This window comes from Myotis myotis, unplaced genomic scaffold (assembly GCF_014108235.1).
Source record: "Myotis myotis isolate mMyoMyo1 unplaced genomic scaffold, mMyoMyo1.p scaffold_m19_p_18, whole genome shotgun sequence".
Taxonomy (NCBI): Eukaryota; Metazoa; Chordata; class Mammalia; order Chiroptera; family Vespertilionidae; genus Myotis; species Myotis myotis.
In genome coordinates, this window is record NW_023416322.1 from 26749757 (window position 1) to 26774950 (window position 25194).

Genomic DNA, 25194 nt, shown 5'->3' on the forward strand with positions numbered 1-25194 from the left:
GAAGGGAATGGCAAGAAATATTCAAAGTGATGAATACCAAGAACCTACAACCAAGATTACTTTATCCAGCAAAGCTATCATTCAGAACTGAAGGTCAGATAAAGAGCTTCAGATAAGGAAAAGCTAAAGGAGTTCATCACCACCAAACCAGTATTATATGAAATGCTGAAAGGTATCCTTTAAGAAGAGGAAGAAGAAGAAAAAGGTAAAGATACAAATTATGAACAACAAACATGCATCTATCAACAAGTGAATCTAAGAATCAAGTGAATAAATAATCTGATGAACAGAATAAACTGGTGATTGTAATAGAATCAGGGACATAGAAAGGGAATGGACTGACTATTCTTGGGGGGGGGAAGGGGTGTGGGAGATGCGGGAAGAGCCTGGACAAAAATCATGCACCTATGGATGAGGACAGTGGGTGGGGAGTGAGGGCGGAGGGTGGGGCGGGAACTGGGAGGAGGGGAGTTATGGGGGGAAAAAAGAGGAACAAATGTAATAATCTGAACAATAAAGATTTAATTAAAAAAAAAAATGTTAAGAGGTGCCCTGGTTCTATAGGTTTACCTACAGCCTACCTAATAATAGACAAACATGGTAATTAACCATACCTCTGCTATGCTTCCTATTGGCTAATCAGGGCGATATGCAAATTAACTGCTAACCAAGATGGCGGCCAGCAGTCAGGCAGCTGAAGCGAACAGGAGGCTTGCTTGCTCCAGTGATGGAGGAAGCCAAGGTTCCCCTCCTGCCGCAGCCCAGCTCTGAGCTGCACTCTAAGCAACAATGTTGCAATTATAGAAGCTAAACAAACCCCAGAAACCTGCTTTCAGCCAGCCGGCCTCAGAGCTGGAGCCGCAACAAAGTTTCAATTACAGAAGGTAAATAAATCCCAGAATAAAATAAAGGAAAAAAGGAGAGACTGGGAGCTTCAGTTGCAGGCTTGGCCCACCTGAAAACAGCCCTCAGCCCCTCATCCAGACTGGCCAGGCACTCCAGTTGTGACCCCCACCCTGAAAGGGGTGTGGGCAGCGTGAAAACAGCCACCAGCCCCTCATCCAGGCTGGCCAGGAACCCCAGTGGGGACCCCCACCATGAAGGGGGTGCGGGCAGCCTGAAAACAGCCATCAGCCACTTGGCCAGGCACCCAAGCGGGGCCCCCACCCTGATCCAGGACACCATTCAGGGCAAACCAGCCGGCCCCCACACGTGCACCAGGCCTCTATCCTATATAGTAAAAGGGTAATATGCCTCCCAGCACCGGGATCAGCAGAGCCGCAAGGCCTCCCGGCACTGGGATCAGCATGACAGGGGGCAGCGCCCAAACCCCCTGATCACCCTGCGGCTCGGTGTGTGACAGGGGGCAGGGCCACAACCTCCCTATCCGCCCTGCTCTGTTCGTGACCGGGGAAGGCGCCCCAACCTCCTGATCAGCCCTGCTCTGTGCCTGATACGGGGGAGCTCCCCAACCCCCTGATTGACCTGCGGCTCTGTGTGTGACAGGGTGCGGCTCCCCAACCTCCCTGATGGGGCCTGCCCTGTGCATGACAGGGGGCAGCACCCCAACCCCCCGATCGGCCCTGCTCTGTGCATGACAGGAGCTGGCGCCACAACCTCCCTATCGACCCTACCTTGAGTGTGACAGGGGGCGGTGCCCCAACCCCCCAATCGGCCCTACCCTGAGCATGACTGAGGGTGGCATCGCAACCTCCCAATCCGCCCTGCTCTGTGCATGACGGGGCGGCGCCCAAATTCCCCAATCGGCCCTGCTCTGAGCCCGACCAGGGGCTGCATCTAGGGATTGGGCCTGCCCTCTGCCACCCGGGAGCAGGCCTAAGCCAGCAGGTCGTTATCTCCCAAGGGGTCCCTGACTGCGAGAGGGCACAGGCCGGGCTGAGGGACCCCCTTTTCCCCCCCGAGTGCACAAATTTTTGTCCACCGGGCCTCTAGTATATATATAAAAGCCTAAGCGGCCATTATGACTGGACGACTGAATGATAGCTATGATGCGCACTGACCACTAGGGGGCAAAGGCTCAATGCAGGAACTACCCCCTGGTGGTCTGTGCACTCCTACAGCCAACCTCCTGCAGCCGGCCAACTTCCTGCATTCCCTCCCCTCAGCCAGCCAGCCAACTTCCCACGGTCCATCCCCCCATCCAGCCGGCCCCAGTCCTGACTGGGTGAGACAGCTCAATGGGCCCCAATCGCTGGCCGGGCCAAGGGACCCCACCCGTGCACAAAGTTGTGCACCGAGCCTCTAGTTCAGTCATAAACTTATAAAGAAGATGAAACTTTAAATGAATTCAGACTAGCCTAAGGGTAGTCTTATTACATTTGGTACTAGGTCTGTGCCCAAGACACTAACCAGCCATGCTTGCGTGTCAAATTTTAACCACTGATGCTTACGGATATTTTTGGTTTGTGTGTTTGCATGGAGTGCAGGTAGTCTTTATTTAAAAACTCAGGTATGCATGTGTAGGTTCATTAAGAACATTGCTGTAAGCTTGAAAGGCAATAAGAAGGCTTAATTAGAAGGGCTGTTTGTGAAGAAAATAACATCTTTATTACACATTTACACTTTTATTAAATATATTTTATTATTAAATTACAATAGTACAATTTTATGAGAAGGGTATAAGATAACTCCTAGAACAAGCATGAATTTGTGTGTATGTGTGTGCAGAGCATTAGTTACTAGGCTAAGTACACTTTATGGATATGTGGTTGAAGGATTTACTTTTTGAATTATACCTACCTCTGACATTTCACAGTTATTAGTAAAGAGGCAAGTTTTACTCTTAATAGAATAGCACACCCTGTATTTTATAGGCTTTGGGCTCTTGATTGGCGTTTTTTTGTTGTTAATACTAACCCGAGGATATTTTTTCCATTGATTTTTTTTTTTAAGCGAAAGAGAGAGAAAGGAGAGAAAGATCAATGTGAGAGAGAGACATCGATGGGTTGCCTCCTGAAGGCACCCCAGGGGTCGGGGAATGAACCTACATACCCTTGAGGGGAATCGAACCCTCAACCCTTCGGTGCACAGGCTGATGCTCTAACACTGAGCCACAAGGGCCAGGGCACTTGACTGGGTTTTAACTACTGTTCTTACACTAGGAATCTAAATGCTTGAACTTAAATTATAATAAAACAGTCAAATTATGTGGTTTTTTTAAATCATCTTCCTTGAATACTTCTTCATTCAGATAATCAGATTTTAAGTTCTTCTACCAAAATGAAAAGTTAGTTTTATACCTCTTGCCAAATGAAACAAGCTAGTATCCATAAAAGAAACAATACCACTTAAATTAGTTCCAGTATTTAATGTAGATTTCATAGGATTTTTGGTATTATAAGGCATATATCCTGGGAGTTTTGTGACTTGTGACTAACTTATCTTTTAGAAAAAAGGCCAGTTAGAATTTCTTGCCCAAAATATCATCTTGCTTTTTGTTTATGCATTAAATTCTTTACCTTAATGGATAGTAAGTTCATCCTTTTCTTCTATAAGTGTATATGTGATCATTCTTAAATTATTTGGCCACTTCTAATATGACTGTAATATTTCTTTGCAGCTAACTTTGCCACATGTGGAACCAAAAATTATATACTGTGCTTTTGAAGTCATATACTTTAAAGAGATTCAAAGTTATATTTAGCATTTAGCACTTGGGCTAAATTATTTTAAAGCTAATCACGGTGTTCATATTGCATAATTAGCACCACTTAGTATTTTATTTAATTTTGAAAAACCAAAGTGATCTACTAAAATCTGTAGCCAATGAAACTACTTGTAACAACATTTCTGTGCTATTATTTTTTTCAACTCCCCTTTTCCCTAACACCTTCCTATGTGTGGCCAGGTCAAGAAAACATGATTGAGAATACAGTGTGTAATATACTTACCAGACCAGAAGCTACTTGCTTGGTCAACAATTCGACCCCTTCATAAAAATCTTAGAGCTGAAAGTTGACCTTGGAAGTCATTTATTATATGCATTCACTGAAGAATCCATTCTACAGTGACCCTGCCAAGTGTTCATTTATTCTCTATTTAACTGCCTTTTCAACATTTATGCTGCCCAAAGTTACTTCAGTGTTCTGGGCCTCATTTTCTCATTTCTAAAATGGCAATAAGAATAGTACCTAAGTTAGAGAGCCGTTACTTCAATTAATTAACAGTAATGGTGAACATTAAGTGTTTTCAATATTGGTTTACAGGTTTTCTAAATGCTTTATCTGAATTTTCTTATTTTATCAGAACAACTTATGTGTGATCAACAACTGGATGATTGTTTAAATGATTGTATCTAATCACTGTGAGGATTTAGGATGTATTGTTTATATCTAAATTGTCAATTTTAAATATAGGTTAGCATTGAAAATAAAACTTCGAATAAAGAATATTCTTCAGTGATTTAAGTATTGAAATTGTAACAGTTGAATTGGTGAGGGCATGAGCGGGGGTGGGGTGGGGGAAGGCAACGGGGCGATAAGGACACATATGTAATACCTTAATAAAGAAAAATAAATAAATGTTTATTATTTTTAAAGTAAAATGTAATAATTAATGTTTATCATAGCTCTACTTCTATATAATTTAATTTTAAATAATTATATTTGGAAATAAACTGATAGCTATTAAGGATATTAATATAAAACCATTAGAAAGAAGAAAAGTTTAATAATTCAGTGGCCAAGTTGCCATTAGCAGTACCATAGCCTAGAATATCTCCTACCTCCACCAACCTCTGTTGTAAAAGAACATTTATATAGTTTCAAAGGTGACAGTCTGAAAGCTGATACCACTAAAAGATTTAGTGATACTGTGAAACTTTTAAAAAATTAACAGGTAAATTATTAATAAGAAAATAATAATTACCATTATTATAAAATTTCAGATTATTCTTACACCCCAGAAATTCATTTTATGATGACAGGTTTTTTAAAAATATTTTTTATTGACTTTTTACAGAGAGGAAGGGAGAGGGCTAGAGAGTTAGAAACATCGATGAGAGAGAAACATCGATCAGCTGCCTCCTGTACACCTCCTACTGGGGATGTGCCTGCAACCAAGGTACATGCCCTTGACCAGAATCGAACCTGGGACCCTTCAGTCCGCAGGCCAACGCTCTATCCACTGAGCCAAACCGGTTAGGGCATGATGACAATTTTTGACTTGAGCCTCAACTTTGGGTGAAAATTGCTCAATAATTTGACTAAAATGTATCTTTGGTCTACCTCTGTTATCTTAATTGTGTTGACTATTGGAGGACGGTACTGTTAGCTGGCACTTTTCCAACTCCTTTTTAGATGACTATAAACAAAAGTGTCAAAGAGGTAACAGGGATTTAAAACTAAGAACTCTAGTATTAGGATAAGAAATACCTGAATCCTTTTTTTTTTCCACCTATGCCATCAATGGTACTGTCCATTAATTGTTAAGTGAATACATTAGTCAGAAGTAGCCATAATCTGTGGAAAGAGCTGAAAACTAGATAACTTCAGCTGAAGTTTAGAATAACTTGCCTTTTGTCCTTCAAAATATGCACCAAAGATGTTCTCTGTGAACAGGTATTACAGGTACAGCGGTGAATAAGGCAGTCTCCTTAGGAATTCATGGCTGAAGCAGGAGATAGACATAATTATGACTAAATAAGATAACATTATTATTTTGTTTTCCATAGTAACCATTTCAGTAGTAGGAGAAATACTTTACTAGTGCTTTTTCTTCCTACTGAAAACTGTTAACTAAACAAAAAGACATAGCTAAAGATGTAATTTTAATGCTTCCCTACCTGTCATTAGTGCCACAAATAATGGCCACAAAACTCTTTGGAAGCTGAAGTCTGATTCCCTACCTAAGGTCTAGTGATAAAGAATTTGTGAAATTTAAGATTTTTCCAATTTTTTACATTGCCATTAGCAACTGGTAATCCAAACAGAAATATCTTTAATATATGTATTTACTTATTTTATTTTTATTGATTATTATATAAAATAATTCTGAACAGGTATTTTAAATGTTTCCTCTGACTCCCCCACCCCCCAATTCCCACAAGATAAAAGTACTGTTATCTGAGTGTCAAAGGCGTTCCTTCCTAGGCTTACATAGTAATAATTGACTACTTGTTTTCGATAGGAATATGATGAAGAATGGGCTAAGAAAATTCAGAGTGAAAAGTTCCGCTGGCATAACTCTCAGTGGCTGGAAATGGTAGAGAGTCGTCAGATGGATGAGAGTGAGCAATATTTGTATGGTGATGATCGAATTGAGCCTTACATCCATGAAGGAGATATTCTTGAAAGACCTGACCTTTTCTACAGCTCAGGTAAGATGGTAACCAATTGTCTGCATTCTAGTTTGATCTGCCAACCTTGCTCATTCCCAAGCTTCGTAAGCACTTCTTTTAGAGTATAAACGTCTTCTGCTAATCATTTCAGACATAACATCAATACTCACCAGGCAAACCTAATAACTCACTGTTATTTTTCCAAAATAATAACTTTTTTATTATGTGATCTCAATAAAAAAGGCCATGGCCAGGAAAATTAATTGCTCTTAATTGATTACATCCTGGAATATATAACTTAAAATGACATCTTCAGGACTTCTGACTTCTGTTTGAAAGTGTAATATGTATTTTTCTTTATTTAAATGTATAACTTATTAATTTATGTTTTGTTTTCCCTGTATTTCATTTTAACACTCTACTTTTGCCATAGTTTTGCTTTATTTTCAAAGTAGTAAACTATTTGATGACTCTTATTTGGTTGGGATGATGTAGATACTTTATAGCGATAAATTCTTCCTTCTAAACTTGGCTAGTGTTTTCAAGGTAAATCTTACATATGTTATAACCTTGTTGATTCTGCCATACTGCCTTTTTCCAGGGATGAGTTTGGCACAAAGATTGGTAAGTTTTTCCATATTTTGGCTTTTAATGTGTTTCACAGTTGCCAGTATTAATATTACTTCATTGAATTCATTTAGTTGAGGAGTGGAAGGAAAGGATTTCTAATTAACCCCTAGAGTGCCGGGGAGCGCGATCACGCTCCTCCTGTCTTTCGCCAAAAGTGCCGGGAGCGCTATCAAAGCTTCGAAATGGCATCCAGTTCTAAGTCTGCTTTTATTAGTGATGATGATATTGCTAAATATGTCAATGTAATAGAGGTTTCCTTAAGTTTTTGAATATGTAACTTCATTTACTTGGATTCATAATTTTTTTCTAAACTGCTGTAAAATCAGCAAAAATGCCTTGGCAATTTTAGCATAGCTCCTAGGATATTGGTTGGCACTCAAAGAGTTAAGATCTGTAGCGGGTTAGAAATAAAAAACATGAAAGTAATTATATCTAAATTAATGGCTCACCTTTTTCCTACTATGTATTAATTCATGTGTATTCATAATTGGGTATTGTGCAAATTGCCCATAAACACTGCATTATTTTTATATTTCATATAGTTATTTGAATCCTAGAAAATTGATACTTTACTTTGAAAATCAAATAGATTTCTTCCTAACTGAACTTTACAGTAGTTATGAAATACTGCTTTGTGTTTCAAACCAGATGGTGTAGATCATTAATTTCAACCAACCGAAATTTCTTAGTTCAGTAATGGCAAGCAGCTGTTCCTTACATATTCAGATATTCATGAAGTAAAATGATGTAAAATATATATGATATGAATTTTTTTGTTAATAGAAATCAGAATTTCTTGGAATCAGATTTCTTGCTTTGAAGATTGATAGCTACTTTTCAGTGTGAATCATAGTTTTCAAACCAAATGAAACTTTTAACCACAGTATTCAACTTTGTTGTTTTAATACAATTAGAATTTTAGAACAGATTTCTAAAAAGTTAAAGCACAGCGATCAACCAAAGGACTTGTATGCATGCATATAAGCATAACCAATGGACACAGACACCAGCGGGGTGAGGGCATGAATGAGAGTGGGGTTGGGGGGCAATGGGGGGATTAGGACACATATGTAATACCTTAATCAATAAAGAAAAAAAATTTTAATGAAGAAAAAAGAAAGTATATGTGGACATTTAGTACATAATAGAAGTAGCATTTTATATCAATGGGAATAAGATAAATTATTAAATAAATGATCTTGAAAGAAAAAAAAAAAAGAAAAAATATTCAGTTTGCTGAGAGGACTTCGCTGTAATTAAATAAAAGTCTTATCTATACCCTTAAAAAAAAAGTTAAAGCACATTTCCAAAAATTAATTTATTTAAATTAACCTCTTAAATGAAAATCATAAACATTTTTATGTAAGATCGTTTCGTTTATAATTAAAATATACAACTTAGGCTTTTGTGGAAAATCTAAATTAAATTAAATAAATTTATAGCAAAATTTAGAAACAGCCACCACTGATGGAAAAGTAAATTTAAACATTTGAGGGGTGGAATATTATCATTAGATATACTCATGGTGGTTTTTTAATACCTGTGGCCTATTGATAGGGTGGGATTACATTGCTGTGATTTTAAAGATATAGTTCTTATATCAAGCCATCTATTTTATTAGTGTATTAATATTTTACCTAGTTCATTTTCCATGAATAGTTCATCTACTAAATGAATCTCTGTGATATCTCTTGATATGTGTAATGGAAACCTAGATAATGCCAGCCTCTTTTCTCTTATTGTGTGCCATTGTATCTTCAGAAACTTCAGAGAAATTTGTAATTCTACAGATTTGAAAGCCATCTTATTTAAGTCCCTGGTCTCCATGAAACGTTAGGCTTCTTCCAATAAAAGTAGGGTCAGTAGCTTTTTAGCCACAGAGGTTAAGCTTAGTGGCCCATGACTCCCTGGGTTTTCTCTTTTACTTTAAATGAAATATCATTTGCTACTTTGTAGTCATTAGTATTGCCTTCTGTATATTCAGGCTGTTAAATATGTCAAAATGTATATGTTTCTCTCTTGCTTTTATTTTTCTAAAGGATTTTAATATTGTCATATAAAATCGGAATCTAGCATTTCCTTTAGTTACAATATTTTTTTCTTGGAGTCTAAAATTATTATGATTGTAATCACTGACTAACTCCTTTTCTGTCATGAAAATTATGCTGTTTGCTTTAGAACATTTACCAACAGAGGAAGCATATTGTCACTTAGAGTAAAGCTGTACTACTACCACTACCCACTTCTAAATGACTTTTTACTTTTTTGTTTTTCTTCATCAATTTTGGTGAATCTTATTTCTAGCATTTGACATGTAAATACATTTCTGGAATATGAAGCTTAAAATGGTTTGCTTCTGTCTAAGAATCATTGTAAAACTACAGTTTTCATTTCCATATGTGTTTCTATGGTGTGTCTTATCAGAGACAGCCAAGTAAGTTATGATTTATCTATTTGAGTCATTTCTTTTTCTCATTTTCTCCATCATTGATATCTATTTTATCCCACACAATCACAATTTCACTTTTAGCTGGTTCACCAAAGAGCCCAATATTATGTTTTCATTTGACTTTAAAAAATGAAGTTTATTTAAGTAACAATATATAAGAAGATAATGTTTTTGTATTTGTTCCTTTTGTTCACAATGTGCATACGCCAGTTTTTTAACTGACTTCCAGAAATCAGAAGGCTGATAAATTACCTGTGCTGACAATCAGTTTGCTTTGATTTCACCCTTATTCCAGTACATACCCCTTTTACTTATAAGCATATTTGCCATCATTATTCGGAACACCTCAGAAAGGTGTGTTGGCTGTAACCATGGCATAAAGGCCTCATATAATTTAATAACCTAAATGTAAATAATGCTCCGCAGCTTACAACATGCTCTGGTGTATGTCACCTGCCTTCTGTTTGTTCTCTGGTTATTCAAAAGGGACATGGAATTCTTCGGTTCCTTGAATAAGAAACAAGGTTAGAGTAAAATACTACTAGATTTATCTGGAGTTTGTAATCAAGAATAAATGATTCCTCTGTAGTATTTCTAGAGAACAATTATTTTTGGGTTCAGAATGCTGAGAAACAGATAGTTCGAAGAAGCTGGGGTGCTTGAATGGAAGATCTAAGGTATAATTTAACTTTTATTAAGTTATAAATAAATTCTAGGGAAGAGAGATTGCTCACATATCAGAGTTGCGTAACTTTTGTCAAGCCATGAAGGGCACTGTAGCAGCTGTGGTTCACAGAATGAGCTGCAGTATCCTAGAAGTACTAAAAAATAAGTTCAGAAATATAAATTTGCTCTTTTTTACTCACATGATATCAGGCTTATTTTCTTGTTAAACTAGTTGTGTTCTGTGTTTATAAAATTTCTGGTTGAATCTTTAAACTGAAAATATTTAGTTTGATATCTGATGAGCTCCCAGTTTATAGTTCCACTCTGTGTTCCATTTATCGTTTTGCTCCTCATTTTTCCCTTTGAAGACAGTGGGAGCTCTGATCACAATGATGCTATTGAGAATTTGACATTTAGTTTCTTCCTAATCTGGCTCACGTCACTAAGTCATGTTTCATGTAATAATTTTTAAAATATTCCGTTATCTTTTTATTTAGTGTATTTATATCTGAAGTATTTCTGAGTGTAGAATCTTTTCTTCTACTGGCATGCTGAATATCTTTGTATTCATTTTCAAGCTGTGGTATACATTTTATTTTGGCATTTTACTTAGCTTTGTTCCTCTAAAATTGTCAGATTTCTTGAACTCTGATCCTCAATTATTTGGTTTTCATTTAGCAGAAGAGCTTGTTGATTTTTGTGGCCTTAACCTTATTTTTAGCCCCACTTTCACAAAGTGTTAGATCCATATAAAGTTAATTTTTTTAGCTGTTCAACTCTTTATGGAATCTTGGCATGCCCCACACCTCTGCTTCCCTTCCTTCCTCCCCAAGTAGGATTTTCTAAGCCCTGCAGACACAATCCTGCTGCAGCTTTTTATCTCCAGTGCTCATTTGGTACATATACCCAATCCCATTGTATATTATTTATTAATGAAATGTATTATTTAATTGCATCTTAAGTGTTTGTCCTTTATTTCACTTAACATAAGAATCTTGAAAACAGAAATTATCTATTGTAATTTTTGTATTGACCACAGGACCCAGGAAAGTATTGTTACGCATATGATAAGTGTAAAATGGTCATCTGGTGTCTGAGTAATTGACTTACCAAATTTACAAATTTAAATTTGTAAATAGTGCCGTGAGTGTGACCTAGCCAATATCTATCTAGAGGTCACTTAATCCAGAATACTTTCAAAATAGGAAACTTCTCAGAACTTTTCAAATAGTTATTACAAAAGCCATAGGTTATCTGGATTCTTAGTTTAGAGCAAATAAGAAGATAGACTCAAAAATTAGTAAGAAGTAATAATGCAGACCTGGATTTAGGAAAAGAAGCACTTTATAATCAACAGAAAAGAACTCAAAAAGCATAGTAGTGTAGAGCCATTTAGTGTAAGTAGTCAAATATATCTAACCACCTAGGGTTTGCTACATGATAATTGATGCTTATAATGAAGATTGAGTCATCAAGAACCATTTAAATATATTCTGTACACTTCATAAAAACTCAGGGAGTGTAAAATATATTCACAAAGATTTCTAACCCAAGTTTGTGTGTTGTTTTAAGGTTTGTCAAGCATTGCTTATTTAGAAATTCACTTACTTGAAGTATCTAATTTCCTAATCATGTTACCAGTACACAAATGAAGCTGTGTGGGTATAAAATGCAGGACATACTAACTAAAGTTTTGCACTTTACTGACAGTGTGCTATTTAATGTCTCCTTATCTTCAGTCATTTCATTTCCTTGCTGTCTGTCCCCCCTTACCTCGTCTCACCCATGTCCTCTTCTGTCTTTGTGAGCCACCTGAAGGCAGAGATTGTCTTACTCACCTAGTATAGTACTGCCATATAGTAGATGCTCAATAAATGTTCAAGCTTTGTGCTGGATTGTTTTAAAAGAAAACATGTATATATGTATGGTCTTCTGTTTATATTCCCAAGAGAAGAGCATGTCATGCTAACATTTTATTTCCAGATTAAATATACAGGTTATTTGCTATTGTGTTGCTTGATAGAATAGTTTCCTTTTTATTCCCTACAAATATGTTTTACTAGTTACCATCTTCCTTTTTTGTAGATGGGCTAATTGCCTCTGAAGGAGCCATAAGTCCAGATTTCTTCAATGATTATCACCTTCAAAATGGAGATGTGGTTGGGCAGCATTCATTTCCTGGCAGGTAAACAATCTTTCCAAGAAAATTTGTTTCCCCTGTTTTTAAAAGCTAGAATTCTCTTCATTTCCCATTTTTCTATCTTTGTTCATTAAAGAGAAAAAAATACTCAGTATTTTCATGATTATACTTGCTTAATTTTAAATTAATTTCTGAAGTTATATTTTCTATGTAAAAAAAAGAAATGACATCACAGATCTGGAAAACATATATGCTTCATCACTGATTTTCAAAATCCAGGCTTTCTTTTGAAAGAGACAATACTTTTGTCAAATTAATGAACCCAGATTGTTTTCCAAAGCTAATAAAATATAAAATAAAATAAGGATTCAATGCATGTATTTTACCAATTATTCAGACATCACTGTTTTGAAAAGTTGATGCTTTGATTAAAAATTTTTCCTCCTTGGATGGCATGCAAATAAAACATTTAAGGGGGGAAAATCTGACATGTTAGCATTGTTCTACAATTGATTTATAAAATTTTACCAGAATGTGTAAACAATCTTTTCTCCGTCATATCATTCCCTGTGACGTAATATTTGATTTTAGACTGACTATTGAAATTTCACATCAATTTTGTCTCATGAATAGGTGTAGTCTTATTTGCTGTTAAGACTATTTTTCCTTTAAATTATTTTTTTTATACATTTGTGCTTTTCATTAACATGAACTGTTTTCTGTTTGGAAGATATATTTAGGCATTATTTAATTGAAAGGATACAATTATGACTAATATTTTATAACTCTTATTGATCACTTGAAATAAGCCATTTGATTCAACAGTAATTATTTACAACCGTTATTGATCATCTATTGTGTATAATCTATTTACAAATATTCATTATGTTTATTTTAATCTGCCCAGCAATATTTTAAGACAAATATTGTTATAGCCATTTTACAGATGAAGAAATCAAGGCTCTAAGAATTTAAGTAACCAACTCATACTAGTAGGTTATTACTGAAAAAATTTGAACTCAGATCTGTATGTCTCCAAAGTTTATGTTCTTTCAAACATGATGCTTAATTTGGAAGGAAACAGCATACTATAATGACTTCTAAGCATTTGGGGTTTTTTACCACAACCCCATTAAGAAATACCTTTCATATTGCAACCCAGTGCACACATACACATTTGTGTGTATATATATGTATATACCTGTATATATGTAGAACAAAAACTTTTTAAAACAGTAATTACTTTTACTATCTGTAATGCACAATGATAAATTCTGTTTTATTCTATTACTTCATGTTTGAAATGTTCATTGCAACCCACTATATTGTTTCACAACTCATTGATGATCATGACTCAAAGTTTAAAAGCATGGTGGAAAATGTAGTATTACATGAAATATGATCCCTTATATGTAGTTCAGTATTCTGTAGTGGACTTTAAATAAATAATAGCACTTTCAAAATAGTTTTATTGTTATACTGGATGTCACGGTAAGAAACTCCTTGCCTTAGGAAATAACAGTTAAACATGGTTACATACCAGAAAGCACATGGCTTTTGATTACTTCTGATGTTTCTGTCTATATTAGCCATAATCATTTAAATAGAGGCTCTGTTTAATCATAACTACTATACTCCATCATGGGACAATTCCTTATACAAATGTTTTCTGAAACATAATTGGAAAAGAAAGAAATGATTTGGGTTTATAATCCTAATATTTATATGGAAGATTTTTGCTGATGGCATTTACAAGATTAATTCTGCCATTTATGTTTCATTGTGAAGAAAACATTATTTTTGTATCTCCTTCAGATACTGACAATCTCCAGTGTAAAGAAAACAGACGGATACTAATTATGCATTACTTACTCCAGAAAGACTTGCTTTCATTTTTTTAAGAACCCGAACATTTTCATTAAAATTGGATGTACAAAACAATGAACTTATGAGCTCAGTTCAGCAAAATTTCTCATCTGGTTTTCAAAATGGTCATTTTATAAAACAATAAGTATGTTTTGAGCAACAGCTGTACTCAGTGACTAAATTATGCATTGTGTCCAAAGATTTCAGGGTTTTATTTCTTAATTCTGTTAATAACTCTTTAAAAATGACTGGGAAAATTCTCTTACCTTTGTACCTTCAGTTTCTTTACAAAGGTAAAAATATGATCATCTATTGTGTATAATCTATTTTACAAATATTCATTATATTTATTTTAATCTGCCCAGCAATATTTTAAGACAAGTATTGTTATAGCCATTTTACAGATGAAGAAATCAAGGCTCTAATTTGGGTAGTGTTTTATATATCTAAAAGGCACATCAGAATAATGTTGGCTTAAATTACTAGTTAATAAAACGTACTATAGACTATTTTCAAATCAAAAGAGTGATATTTATTATAATCATTTTGATTTGGGAATTATTTACCCTTTAAAAAGATCTTCCCCTGAGAAAGTTGTCTTTCATCTCCTGTCTTTTGTAATTTTTCAGACCTTAAATCATGTAACTGTATCGTTTTCTTTTTTTATTTCCAGGAGAAATAATTTACAATGAATTTTCTTAGTTTTTTTTTTTCGGGGGTGGGGGGTGTTGGTTGGTTAATAGGTCAAATAAGAAGGAACTTTCAATTAGATCAGCAGAGATACAGAGAAAGTCTACAGTGTAGCCCAAATTCGGTTGTTTTTTCCTGCATTTCCTACTCTGGAATCATTTACTCTTGCTTTTGTTCAATCATTTTGATTGGTTAGGATTCTCTTTTAATAGGATTTCTATGCTCTTCTTTGATAGTAACAAGCCATAGATCTTATCTGGCTTATTTTTTAATTCTGCAAAGATTTAAGCATTTTAAATTGCTACATAATTATTCACATATTTTGGCATGAAAATTTGCCACAAAATGTCCCAGATGTGGTATTTTAAACTAATGGCTACCTTGCAGCTTCTGATATCCAGTAGGTAAATTTAAAGCCTATTAGATCAAATAACATTGACTGAAAATACTATTTTGAAAATTTTTATTTTAAGCAAAATAGTATTTTTTTAGAACTATAAACAGAAGATGTTAAACTCTTATTCTTCATCTTTGCTGTGGAAATAAGATTAAGCAGACCTAATGGACAACTTGAAGAATTTGGGTTAGTTATGAAAAAAAAACTCTTGATTGAATTTTAAATACTGAAAAAGCTGATTTTTAAATACTTTTTAAAAAAGAAAATATGTTCTGAGTTGGTTTTTGAACAGGGAAATTGTTCAGATGACTTAAAAATTCTTTCGCTGTTCCTTTTCATATATCTTTGATAAGTAAGCACTGTCAAGTTTTCTGAAAAAATAATAAATTAATGTATAGCCTAGCCAGTTTGGATCAGTGGATAGAGCATAGGCCTGGGAACTGAGGCGTCCCAGGTTAGATTCCATCCAGTCAAGGGCACATGCCTGGGTTGTAGGCTTGATCCCCAATGGAAAGCATGCAGGAGGCAGCCAATCAATGATTCTCATCATTGATGTTTCTCTCTCTCCCTCTCCCTTCCTCTCTGAAATCACTAAAAATATATTTTAAAAATTAATGTATAAAATGTAAATTTTTTTAATCATTGTCATTGTTTTTAACATGAAACAATATGGCAGTGCCAGGTGGCATGCTCTTTAGCCAATACTCATGGCTTTTTGGTCTTTGGGGTTTTAACATATCCATTTCACTGGGTTCCAGTCAATTGATGATCCCAAGTTCCTTTGAGGGAAAGAATACATTTCTAATTTTTATTAGAGTTTTTTTTAATTGTTCAAAGAAAAACCCTTCACTTTCTTCCTAAAATGGCAAAACTTAGTAATAGGGCATATCTATTAAAATGCAGAAACCAAGCCAGATTTAGAGAACAGTGCAAATTAGTCTTTTTCTTAGCATCCAAGTAAGGGGCCCTGCTTAATCTGAATGCCTGCATTTTTGTAATATAACAAGGCCGTGTAAATGGAAATATTGAAAACTGTAAACTCATATATCCTATTCTACAAGGGAGATTGGATATCTGATAAAATAGATGTGGCAGTTGGACAGCGAATCCTGGGTTTTAGACATGCCTCACTATCAGCCTGAACCTCTGGGCGCCAGAATTCCCCGGCATTTAGAGGTGATGCAAAATGCATTAGGGCTTCAAGGCATTAGCTACACAGTTGCCAATCCCAGAGGGTCAGATGTAAATCTCCCCTCCCCAAATCTGAACTGGTGTTAAAAGTGGAACTTGCTATTGAAGCTAATTAAAAATAATAGGAGTAAGACGAGCTTTCTCCCCCTTTTTACCATGTATCCGTACCATATTTTTGGACCGTTTTTTATTATAACTCTTACTTTTCAAGACTAACAAGAACCTCATGTTGAGTATTTTTAAACTGCTTCCAGCTTTTACAAATCAGTTTTTGTTGCAGTAAAAATGGTCCATTTTTCTTTTATAGGAATCCAATTTTCATAAACTGGGGAAAAATTACAGAGGCTGCTTAGGTTTCCTTGGGGCTTTGAACAGTGTTCTTCAGAGGGAGGGCCTGGAGTTCTTTGTGGTTGCCACAGTGATGTCATTTACTGACCATCTCACTGGAGCCGGGGATGAACTAGATGTGTCGTTATCTGAGCCATCTGATTCTTACACTTTCATTTTCTGTGTCTGTTAGACAGCCCGCCTCTTTTTCCTTCTTTCTTAGAATATGTTGGCATGAACTTTCTGTGCATTATATGAATTATATATTACCAATATGCACCTTTTATTCTGTTCACTCGATTTATTTTTTTCAAACATTAACTCACAGTTGAAATGTTAGTTGTACTTCTAAAAATCATACTGAATATACCTAACAAATTGCATACTTCCTTAATATATAAGAAATAATCTTGTATTCAAATTTTTAAATGTATATTTTTACCTATAACAAGGACTCTCCATGTAAAAATTAGACATTTCTTTAGTTATTAGCCACCTGGATTTCACTCAGCTCTTTACTCAGTTCTTTCACTTGAGAAAAGCACCTCGAATTTACATATTCCCTGTCTAAAGTGCATTGTGCAATGTTTACAGAGCTACATATTATTTCCAGAACTCTTGGATTAGATTTTTCAAAGCAGTTACTCAAAGAAGAAATGAAATTATTGTCTGTTAATAACTTTTAATTTGGCCAGTGCAAAACTTGTTTTATATTGAGAAGGAAGTAAATATGCCTATAAAATCCGTTCTCCGAGAAGTTCTTTTTCAATATTTAATTGATAACCCAAACTCTCCCATTTGTTCTGATAGCTGAAGTTTTAGTAACCATTATTACTGTGGCAGTAGTATAGACAGTATATGAAAGGATCCAAAAATAGTGAAAAGAACCTTCAGGAAATACTTCCTTTGATAAACATTGAGACCAACTATTTTTGTTCAGCAGTATTATAAGAACTAAATGTATTGGCAAATACTTATGAAATCTTTTAAAAATAAACATTAACTAAAACATTGCTTTATTTAATGTTATTAAATTTTTATCAAAAATGTACATACCCTTTTTGTTATTTATTAATGTCTTCTATTTTTCTCAGTAGAGAACATGCTTCATGAAATCTGTAAAAAAAACTCTTGACTTTAGTAATTTTTCCAGACACAGTGGTTACAAAATAAAGCACCCAATTTCCATTTTTGCCTAGCAATTGACAAGGATTTTAATACTAATACCCACGTATTGACTGGAGCAAAGAGGTATTCTGATCACCTCCTGTAAGAATTTAAATGGATGAAACCATTGTGGGATATATTTGGTAACAGAGAACAGGAGCCTTAAATTGTTCACTTCCTTTCAGTCTGTAACTTCATTTCTAACACTTTATCCTTATGAAGTAATCAAAGATAAATCCTGCATAAATAAATAAATGATTGTTTATGTCAAAGAAAATAGATCCACTGAGTGTAGTGAGGTACACTTGCCTAATTGTGGAATAAACATTATTTTCAGCACCTACTTTTATGCCACATGATATTGTCCACATATTAGATTATATTATATCAGTGTTCTGGTTTAAGTCAATATGAAAATCAAAATAGGTAAAAATAGATACATTTAGTAATATATATTTACTTAACATAAAATTCTTAACTTTTTTAAGAGTTGACCACAGACATTTTATAGTTTGCTTCTTCCTTATTGAAAATTCTTTTTTGATAAAAAACATTATTCACGTGATGTTTTGATAACATAAGATTGAGTACATCACTGCCATATCTGTAATTTCAGTAGTGAAAGTCTACAATATGTTTGGAACATGTAGTCATTCCATTTATATTCATTTACATGTATGAAAACATTAGGACAACAGATTATTTGATTTAATCTTAATGTGCAAATATATTTTTATTTTAAGACAAAACTATTATCAAACAATATACAAAGTTAAAAAACAAAAACTCACTGAATGCTTATGCAAGATACTTGGACATTTTATTTCCTCTTTGTTCATGATTTGCATAGGTCTCTAATACTTGTTCTCAGCTATACTTAGTTTGGGAGATTTGCAAGTGTTGCTTCTCTGTTTTAATGAAATTTTTGTTAAACCATGATTAAAACACATAGAGTACAACCTCTTTATAGGAACAGTAGGATTAAGTAACAAGACAGTATTCTGTTTACTTTTAAAAGTTGCTCTGTTTCAGAGTATATTATTTCATCTGAAAATATCCAAATCTCTGAAATTTTTATTACAATTGCATTTGGTTATCCAAATAACATTGTTTTTAATGTAAGTAAAATATATATTTCAAATTCAGTAATAAGTGCTATACCTAAGTATAATCAATAGAAATAATTTTAAGTTCTTTCCACCTTCATCAGTATTAACCAATCAGAAATGAGTGGTAAAATTTCTTGAAATGAATAAAACCATTCATAAAAAATAATACTAAATGACAGGGAAAATTATATCTAAGGTAATGAAGTGGTCATTTTACTCTCAAACTTGGGGGATAGTGAAAACAGGAATGGCAATAGACCTATAACACAGTTCTGATGAGAAAATCAAACCAATGCAAATAAATGATTTTCACACTATAAGACTCTTGTTCTAACATAATCCTTATATCAAATTGCATTTTTCTTTCTAAATACTCCCATAGCAATTCTGCCAGTTCCTTTTTTTATTATTTCAGAAGATGGACTGTCTTAGGAGCGTTCTAAAAGTTTCAAAGAATAAAATGTTTAAGGCTTTTTTTGGTCTAAATCTAAGTATAAAAGACTAATACTAGTAACTTTCATTTAGCTAGCATTTATATCGCATTTGATCCTCAACAAGTGTGTGAGTTAGATAAGGCAAAGAATAGTATTGTCCCTGTTTTAACAAATGTAGAAATGAAGTCTAAGGGATTTTTAAGGGATAAGCTCCAAACCAGATAGCTAATAAATAGTGAAGCCTTTAAGCTTGGCAAGAGCCAGCACTCTTAGTATTACACCATTACTGCCTCCAAATGGCAAGCCATTATCTTTGTCTCACAGTGAACTGTGCTTAGAAACTTTCAAAGTAAATGTTATTACAATTCAGAGTAAGATATGTAGGTCTCATTGTACAACACAACATGTTTATCTATTTTGCTTTAATACATTTGACACGATTTACTGCAAATTGGTGCTTCAAATTATAAGAAAGTTGCTACAAATTATTAATACCTTAATTAGTTCGCTACTATTAATTTGTCCTAAGTAGTTAAGTCATAAAGTCCTCTACAGATTAATACAGTTGTATAAACAAATTCGGATGAAATGAGTGGGATAATCTCAGTCTAGAAGAGTTAATGTCTCGTGCAAATAGTTTATTTAGCTAATTAACTAATGTCAGTATATATATATGATACTATTATTTTACACCTATAAATGAATCCTTATATATTAGTCTTATCTTATTTGTTTACTTTTTATTGAGACAACCTCTTTGTAGTCTTGAAATCGCAAGAAACTTTGGTTCTACTGTTAGAACACTAATAATGATTTGCATTTCCCAAGGAGAATTGAATTAGGTTTTATTAGCAAATTGGGCCTATAACTTTAAGGCCAAATTTTATTAGATTATCACACATCAGCATTAGCAAATTATAAACTTTACTGAAATATAGAAATAGAAGCCAAAAATCAAGGCTTAGAATTCTGGAGACTTCAGAAGATGTTTTATCCTAGAGAAATTATACTACTGACTTGGAAAAAATTTTTAAGTGATTTATTTTCCTTTGAAATTTAGAAGGAATAGAAGTTGGCGACAGAGCTGCCCTCATAAAGTTTGTGTTAATTTTCAATCTGGTGATCTGAGCAGAGTTTTTGAAGGCATGCATGTTGGCTGTATATAAAGTCCAAAGGTGCTCCCAAAGAAAACCAGATTTAAAATCGAATTTATTATCACTTTTTTAGGACTTCATTTAGGAGAAGAAATTCAGCATAACTTAGTCTATAAACAGAAAAGTAATCTGAATATGACTAAATCCTATAAAAATGTTAACACATTAATTATGGTGTAGCTTTGTACTAGAAGAAATGACATGGGAATTAATCCAGTCGTGACTGAGAAGTTAATTATATCACCACCATTAAGAGCAATTATCTAGTGTTAAAGTTCATACATTTTTATATGTATTAATTGCATTTTTGTTGGCTGTACAGATATATAAAAATTAGTTGTAAATTTAAATGGAAAGAAAATAGAAAGTCCTTCAGCAAAGATGACTGCTTTTATAACATATTTGACCTATGGAATGCTCTTATTTTCAAAAAAAATATGAGGTTTTTTTTTTTAAGGGAATAGTATGCAAATTGCCATTATAAAGGCTTGCTTAATCACATGCTAATGATAAGATGCAAATTGTAAGCAATTTGATTGATAAGCACCACCACCCATCCAAGAAAATAAGAGAGGAAAAGAGAGCATGTCATCTTTTATTTCCTTTAAGTCTGGATTCAATGATACTGAGCTTACTCCTAAACTAGGGGATATTTTCTCATTTAAGGTTGATTTATTCTGGCCCGTCTGTGTTTTGATTGATTTAACAATGTGATTTAAGTATTTATGAACAATTTTAAAATTTTTATGTTAGAAATGTTAAACCAAATATTTTTTCTCAAATATTTTTTGAAAAAACAGATGAAACTTAGAGCCTAAAGGTTTTTAAATGTAATATTAATTAATTCCCATATTCTCCATAGTCCTTCCAGATGTGCTATTACCAAATAGCTCAGTTCTCAGATATGAGCCATGTGGGTTCTGTAAACTGATTTGCACTTATTTTGAATAGGAATTATACAGATTGTTGATGAATTATTAAAGTTAATGTATTGCCAAATAAATCTAAAAGCAAAATATTAAACTGTAGTAAATGAGAAAGGAATGTGCAAATGAAGACCTGCCTGCTTTAATAAGTTTAGCAGTTACCTTCTCAGTTTCAACCAAAAGAAAAAAGTTTCTCTTTTTTTTGTTTTGTTATTGTGTTAAAAAAAAAAAGGGGGGGGGGGTCTATAAAACTGCTTGCAGCAGTATCTAAGACAAAAACAAGGAAATATAATGTTCTAAACTCAGCCGGTCCAAACCACTTGAGCTGCTATGACAGCTCATAAAACAGAGTAGTTTTTAACTGGGCTCTGTTTTACATTGCCAAAGTGAATTTTCCTTGCAGGAAGTAGCCAGAGGGTTTATTTAGTTTCCAGTCCATGGCTTTGATCTTTCTGTACTGTCACATCTCGGGTTACATAGCTCTTTTTCACTGCAGTAAATCTGCAACAGTTAATGAGAATAAAATTTCCTCCTCCTTACTGATCACATGCTGTTAAATGCCAAACCACAGCCAACTGCATATTTGCAGAGTTTCAGCTACAATGTATGAAAATGGTGCAGTCGGTTTAATCTTGTCGTCTTTGTAATTCATTTTATTGGGCTTGCTTGCTTTTTAAGTGACCTACTTTATCAAGTAAGTGGTTAAAAGGCCCAACGTGGGAGAAAGATTTAGAATGTTAACAAACAGAGGAGAAAGGTGTGCATGTGTTGAGGAGGTGGATTGAGGGAGTCGTGCGCATGCAACGTGTACTAGCATTAAGATTCAAAGTGGGTCTACGTTAGTGCTTTTGAAAGACCAGGCCATTCGTTCTCTTCAAATAAAATTAACTAGTTTGTCAAGTCTTTGATTGTGTTGTATGTTCAGTTTCAACATAAATTTGCACTTAGTATTTATTTAATAAGTCAGAACATTATTTTTAACTTCTGATTAAAGAGTCCATATTATTTAATGGAATTTAAAGAATTTCAAAAAAACTTGATCTCTACATTACAAGAGCTATTCTTAAAGTAAAAATAACATTGTTATAAGCAAGCACTGAAGCATCCTATCAAAAGGGGCCGTATACATATTGGAAATATTATAAATATTTGTAAAATAAATCGAAGGATTTTAAAGCAAACTATTTTATACACCATTAAACATATGTATCTTCATGCTGAATTACAATAAAATCTCATATCTTTATTTGCTTTTTTTGCTACAATTAGACCTTATGATTGAGGCATTATTTGATTCAATTAATATATGTTGTTAAATTTATTTTTCACTTACACCTTTTTTCTTTTTTTATTGTCTTATTTTGTGGTTGGTAACTGGAACTTATCTCAGTCCAGAAATTCACTCTTAGAAGGCCATTTTAGATGACAGCCATTAATAAATATATTCTAGTAATATTATACACTTATATAGATCATAATAACATATAAATATGAAGTATTATAAAATAAAATATATAAAAGAAATAAATCAATTCTAGTTTTTCACCATTGAAGTCACACATTATCTTATTGCCATCTGATTCCACAGAAGAAATCATTTGTATTCTCATAAAAATCAAAATGTTGGGTATAAATTAATCCTCCTATATAATAAAAGGCTAATATGCAAATTGTCCCTTCAGGAGTTCTGCTGACCCAGAGTTTGACCGCTCGCTATGATGTGAGCTGACCACCAGGGGCTGGCGCGGAACAAAGGAAGGCCCTAGCTAGCATCCGGCAGCCAGGGAAGGAAGTCCCCGGCCAGCAGCCAAAAGGCCTTGATCGGCCCTGTTTGTCGGCCAGGCCTAGGGACCCTACCCATGCACAAATTTCATGCACCAGGCCTCTAGTAGTATATAAAACCCATTTATTGATTTAAATAACTATCATAAAAACAATAACTAAAATTGCATTGAAATTTAGGATAATATTTCTAAATTTATCAAGATTTCCTGATAAAACAGAGGACTCACTTGGAGAAGTGCCTAGTTTTAGTTACCCCAATGAGAAAAGAGTGACTTGAAAATTTTAAAAGACAGAGAGGTGCAGTACTACCCTGGGTCTTTTCGGAATGTGTTAAATATAATGTAGAAATGTTGAACTTTAAAATAAGCCAGTCTATGTGTACTTAAACTAAAACATCATCGTTTCCATGTGGAAGAAAATGGTGGAGGCTAACACAAAATTTTAGACTCTGTATCTGGGGTAGAGTGGGGGCGCTGTTCTGTAGTTTGCTTCTTCATTTTTCTGTAATAATAATCTGTCAGACCATTAGTCTATAATCCATCCAATGTTCTGGATTTGAAAGTCCACGAAAAATATCTGCACAGAATAAACATTAATTTTGTTAAGTTTTTATTATTCTTCAAAAAAAATAAGCAAAAATGCTCAAAAAAGGTTTGTTTCTGGAACATGAACTGTTCAGTCCAGTTTTAAATGAAATTACTGGAAAGAATTAGAAACAATTCAGGCTTCAATGTCATATAGACTTAATCTTTATCCTAATTCAGTTACTTGAAATGTTCTCTAAAATAGTTTCAATTCCTCCTACAATCTGAGATCTGTTGATTAATAATAATGGTGGCAATTAGTGAAATACTAGAGGCCCGGTGCACAAAACAAAAACATTCACAGGTAGGATCCCTAGGCCTGGTTGACAATCAGGGCTGATCAGGGCCTTCCAGCTGTTGGGCCAGGGCCTTCCTTCCCCAGCTGCCAGCTGCTGGCTGGGGCCTTCCTTCGTTCCTTGCTGCCGCCTGGTTGTCAGTACACGTCATAGGGAGCAATCGAACTCCTGGTCTCGCAGTCGAACTCCCGAGGGGACACTTTGCATATTAGCCTTTTATATACAGTGGGGCCTTGACTTACGAATTTAATTTGTTCCATGACGGAGCTCGTAACTCAAATTACTCGTATGTCAAATCATAAAGTGAACGAGTGAGACACGTGATGCTGGACTGATGTTGTGGTGTTCACTGTGACATTCGCTGCGCCAACTAGCGGTGGGGTATCTGAAGCTGGCTCGTAACCTGAATTTTAGCTCGCAACTCAAAGCAAAAAATCGGCTGAGAGACGGCTCGTATCTCGAAAAACTCGTTAGTTGGGGCACTTGTAAGTCAAGGCCCCAGTGTATATATATATATAAATATGTACCTTGAGTGCCAGGCAGTATGCTAATTGCTATTTATTACATCCCTATCTAATACAATCTTCACAACAGCTCAGGCAAGGAGCCATTCATAGTAAGAAAACTGAAGCTTATCAAGTTAAGCAACTTGCCCACAGTTATCTTCCTGCTACCCAATGTCTACTTTTATTCCTACCCATCTTTCTCCCCTCTGTTACACTGAAGAAAGTGGCCTTTTTGCATAGTTCAGCCAGTCCATTTTGCTCGGGCCTCATCCCTGTTGTTTCTCAAGGATTTCTTTGCTGTCATCTCTCTTCCCTCTACTGGATCATTTTGTCATCTTATGAACGTTATCTGGAATCTCCAAAGTTAAACTCACATTGGCCCCACATCACATTCCAACTACTGCCCATTTCTCACTTCCCATCATACATGCTTCTCAAAAGACTCCTCTTCACTCTTCACTTTCCCGTCTTGTCAAGATTGCCAGTGGTCTTCACATCGCCACATCCAGTGGGCCTTCCTTGTCCTTCATTCTCAGCAGTGTCTGGGTCCTGCTTTGTGAAACTTCCCTTTTGTCTTAT

The 25194-nt window shown here is 34.6% G+C and overlaps 1 protein-coding gene across 3 annotated transcripts in view; it reads left to right on the top strand.

Annotated features, from left to right (window-relative positions):
- Positions 1 to 25194, top strand: part of KIFAP3 (kinesin associated protein 3) — a 131950-nt gene that overhangs the window by 91990 nt on the left and 14766 nt on the right. For all 3 annotated transcript variants that reach the window (XM_036343401.1, XM_036343403.1, XM_036343402.1), the window contains 2 exons: positions 6148 to 6337; positions 12129 to 12228. In XM_036343401.1, the coding sequence (XP_036199294.1) occupies positions 6148 to 6337; positions 12129 to 12228 (290 nt within the window). The remainder of the gene's footprint in view (positions 1 to 6147; positions 6338 to 12128; positions 12229 to 25194) is intronic.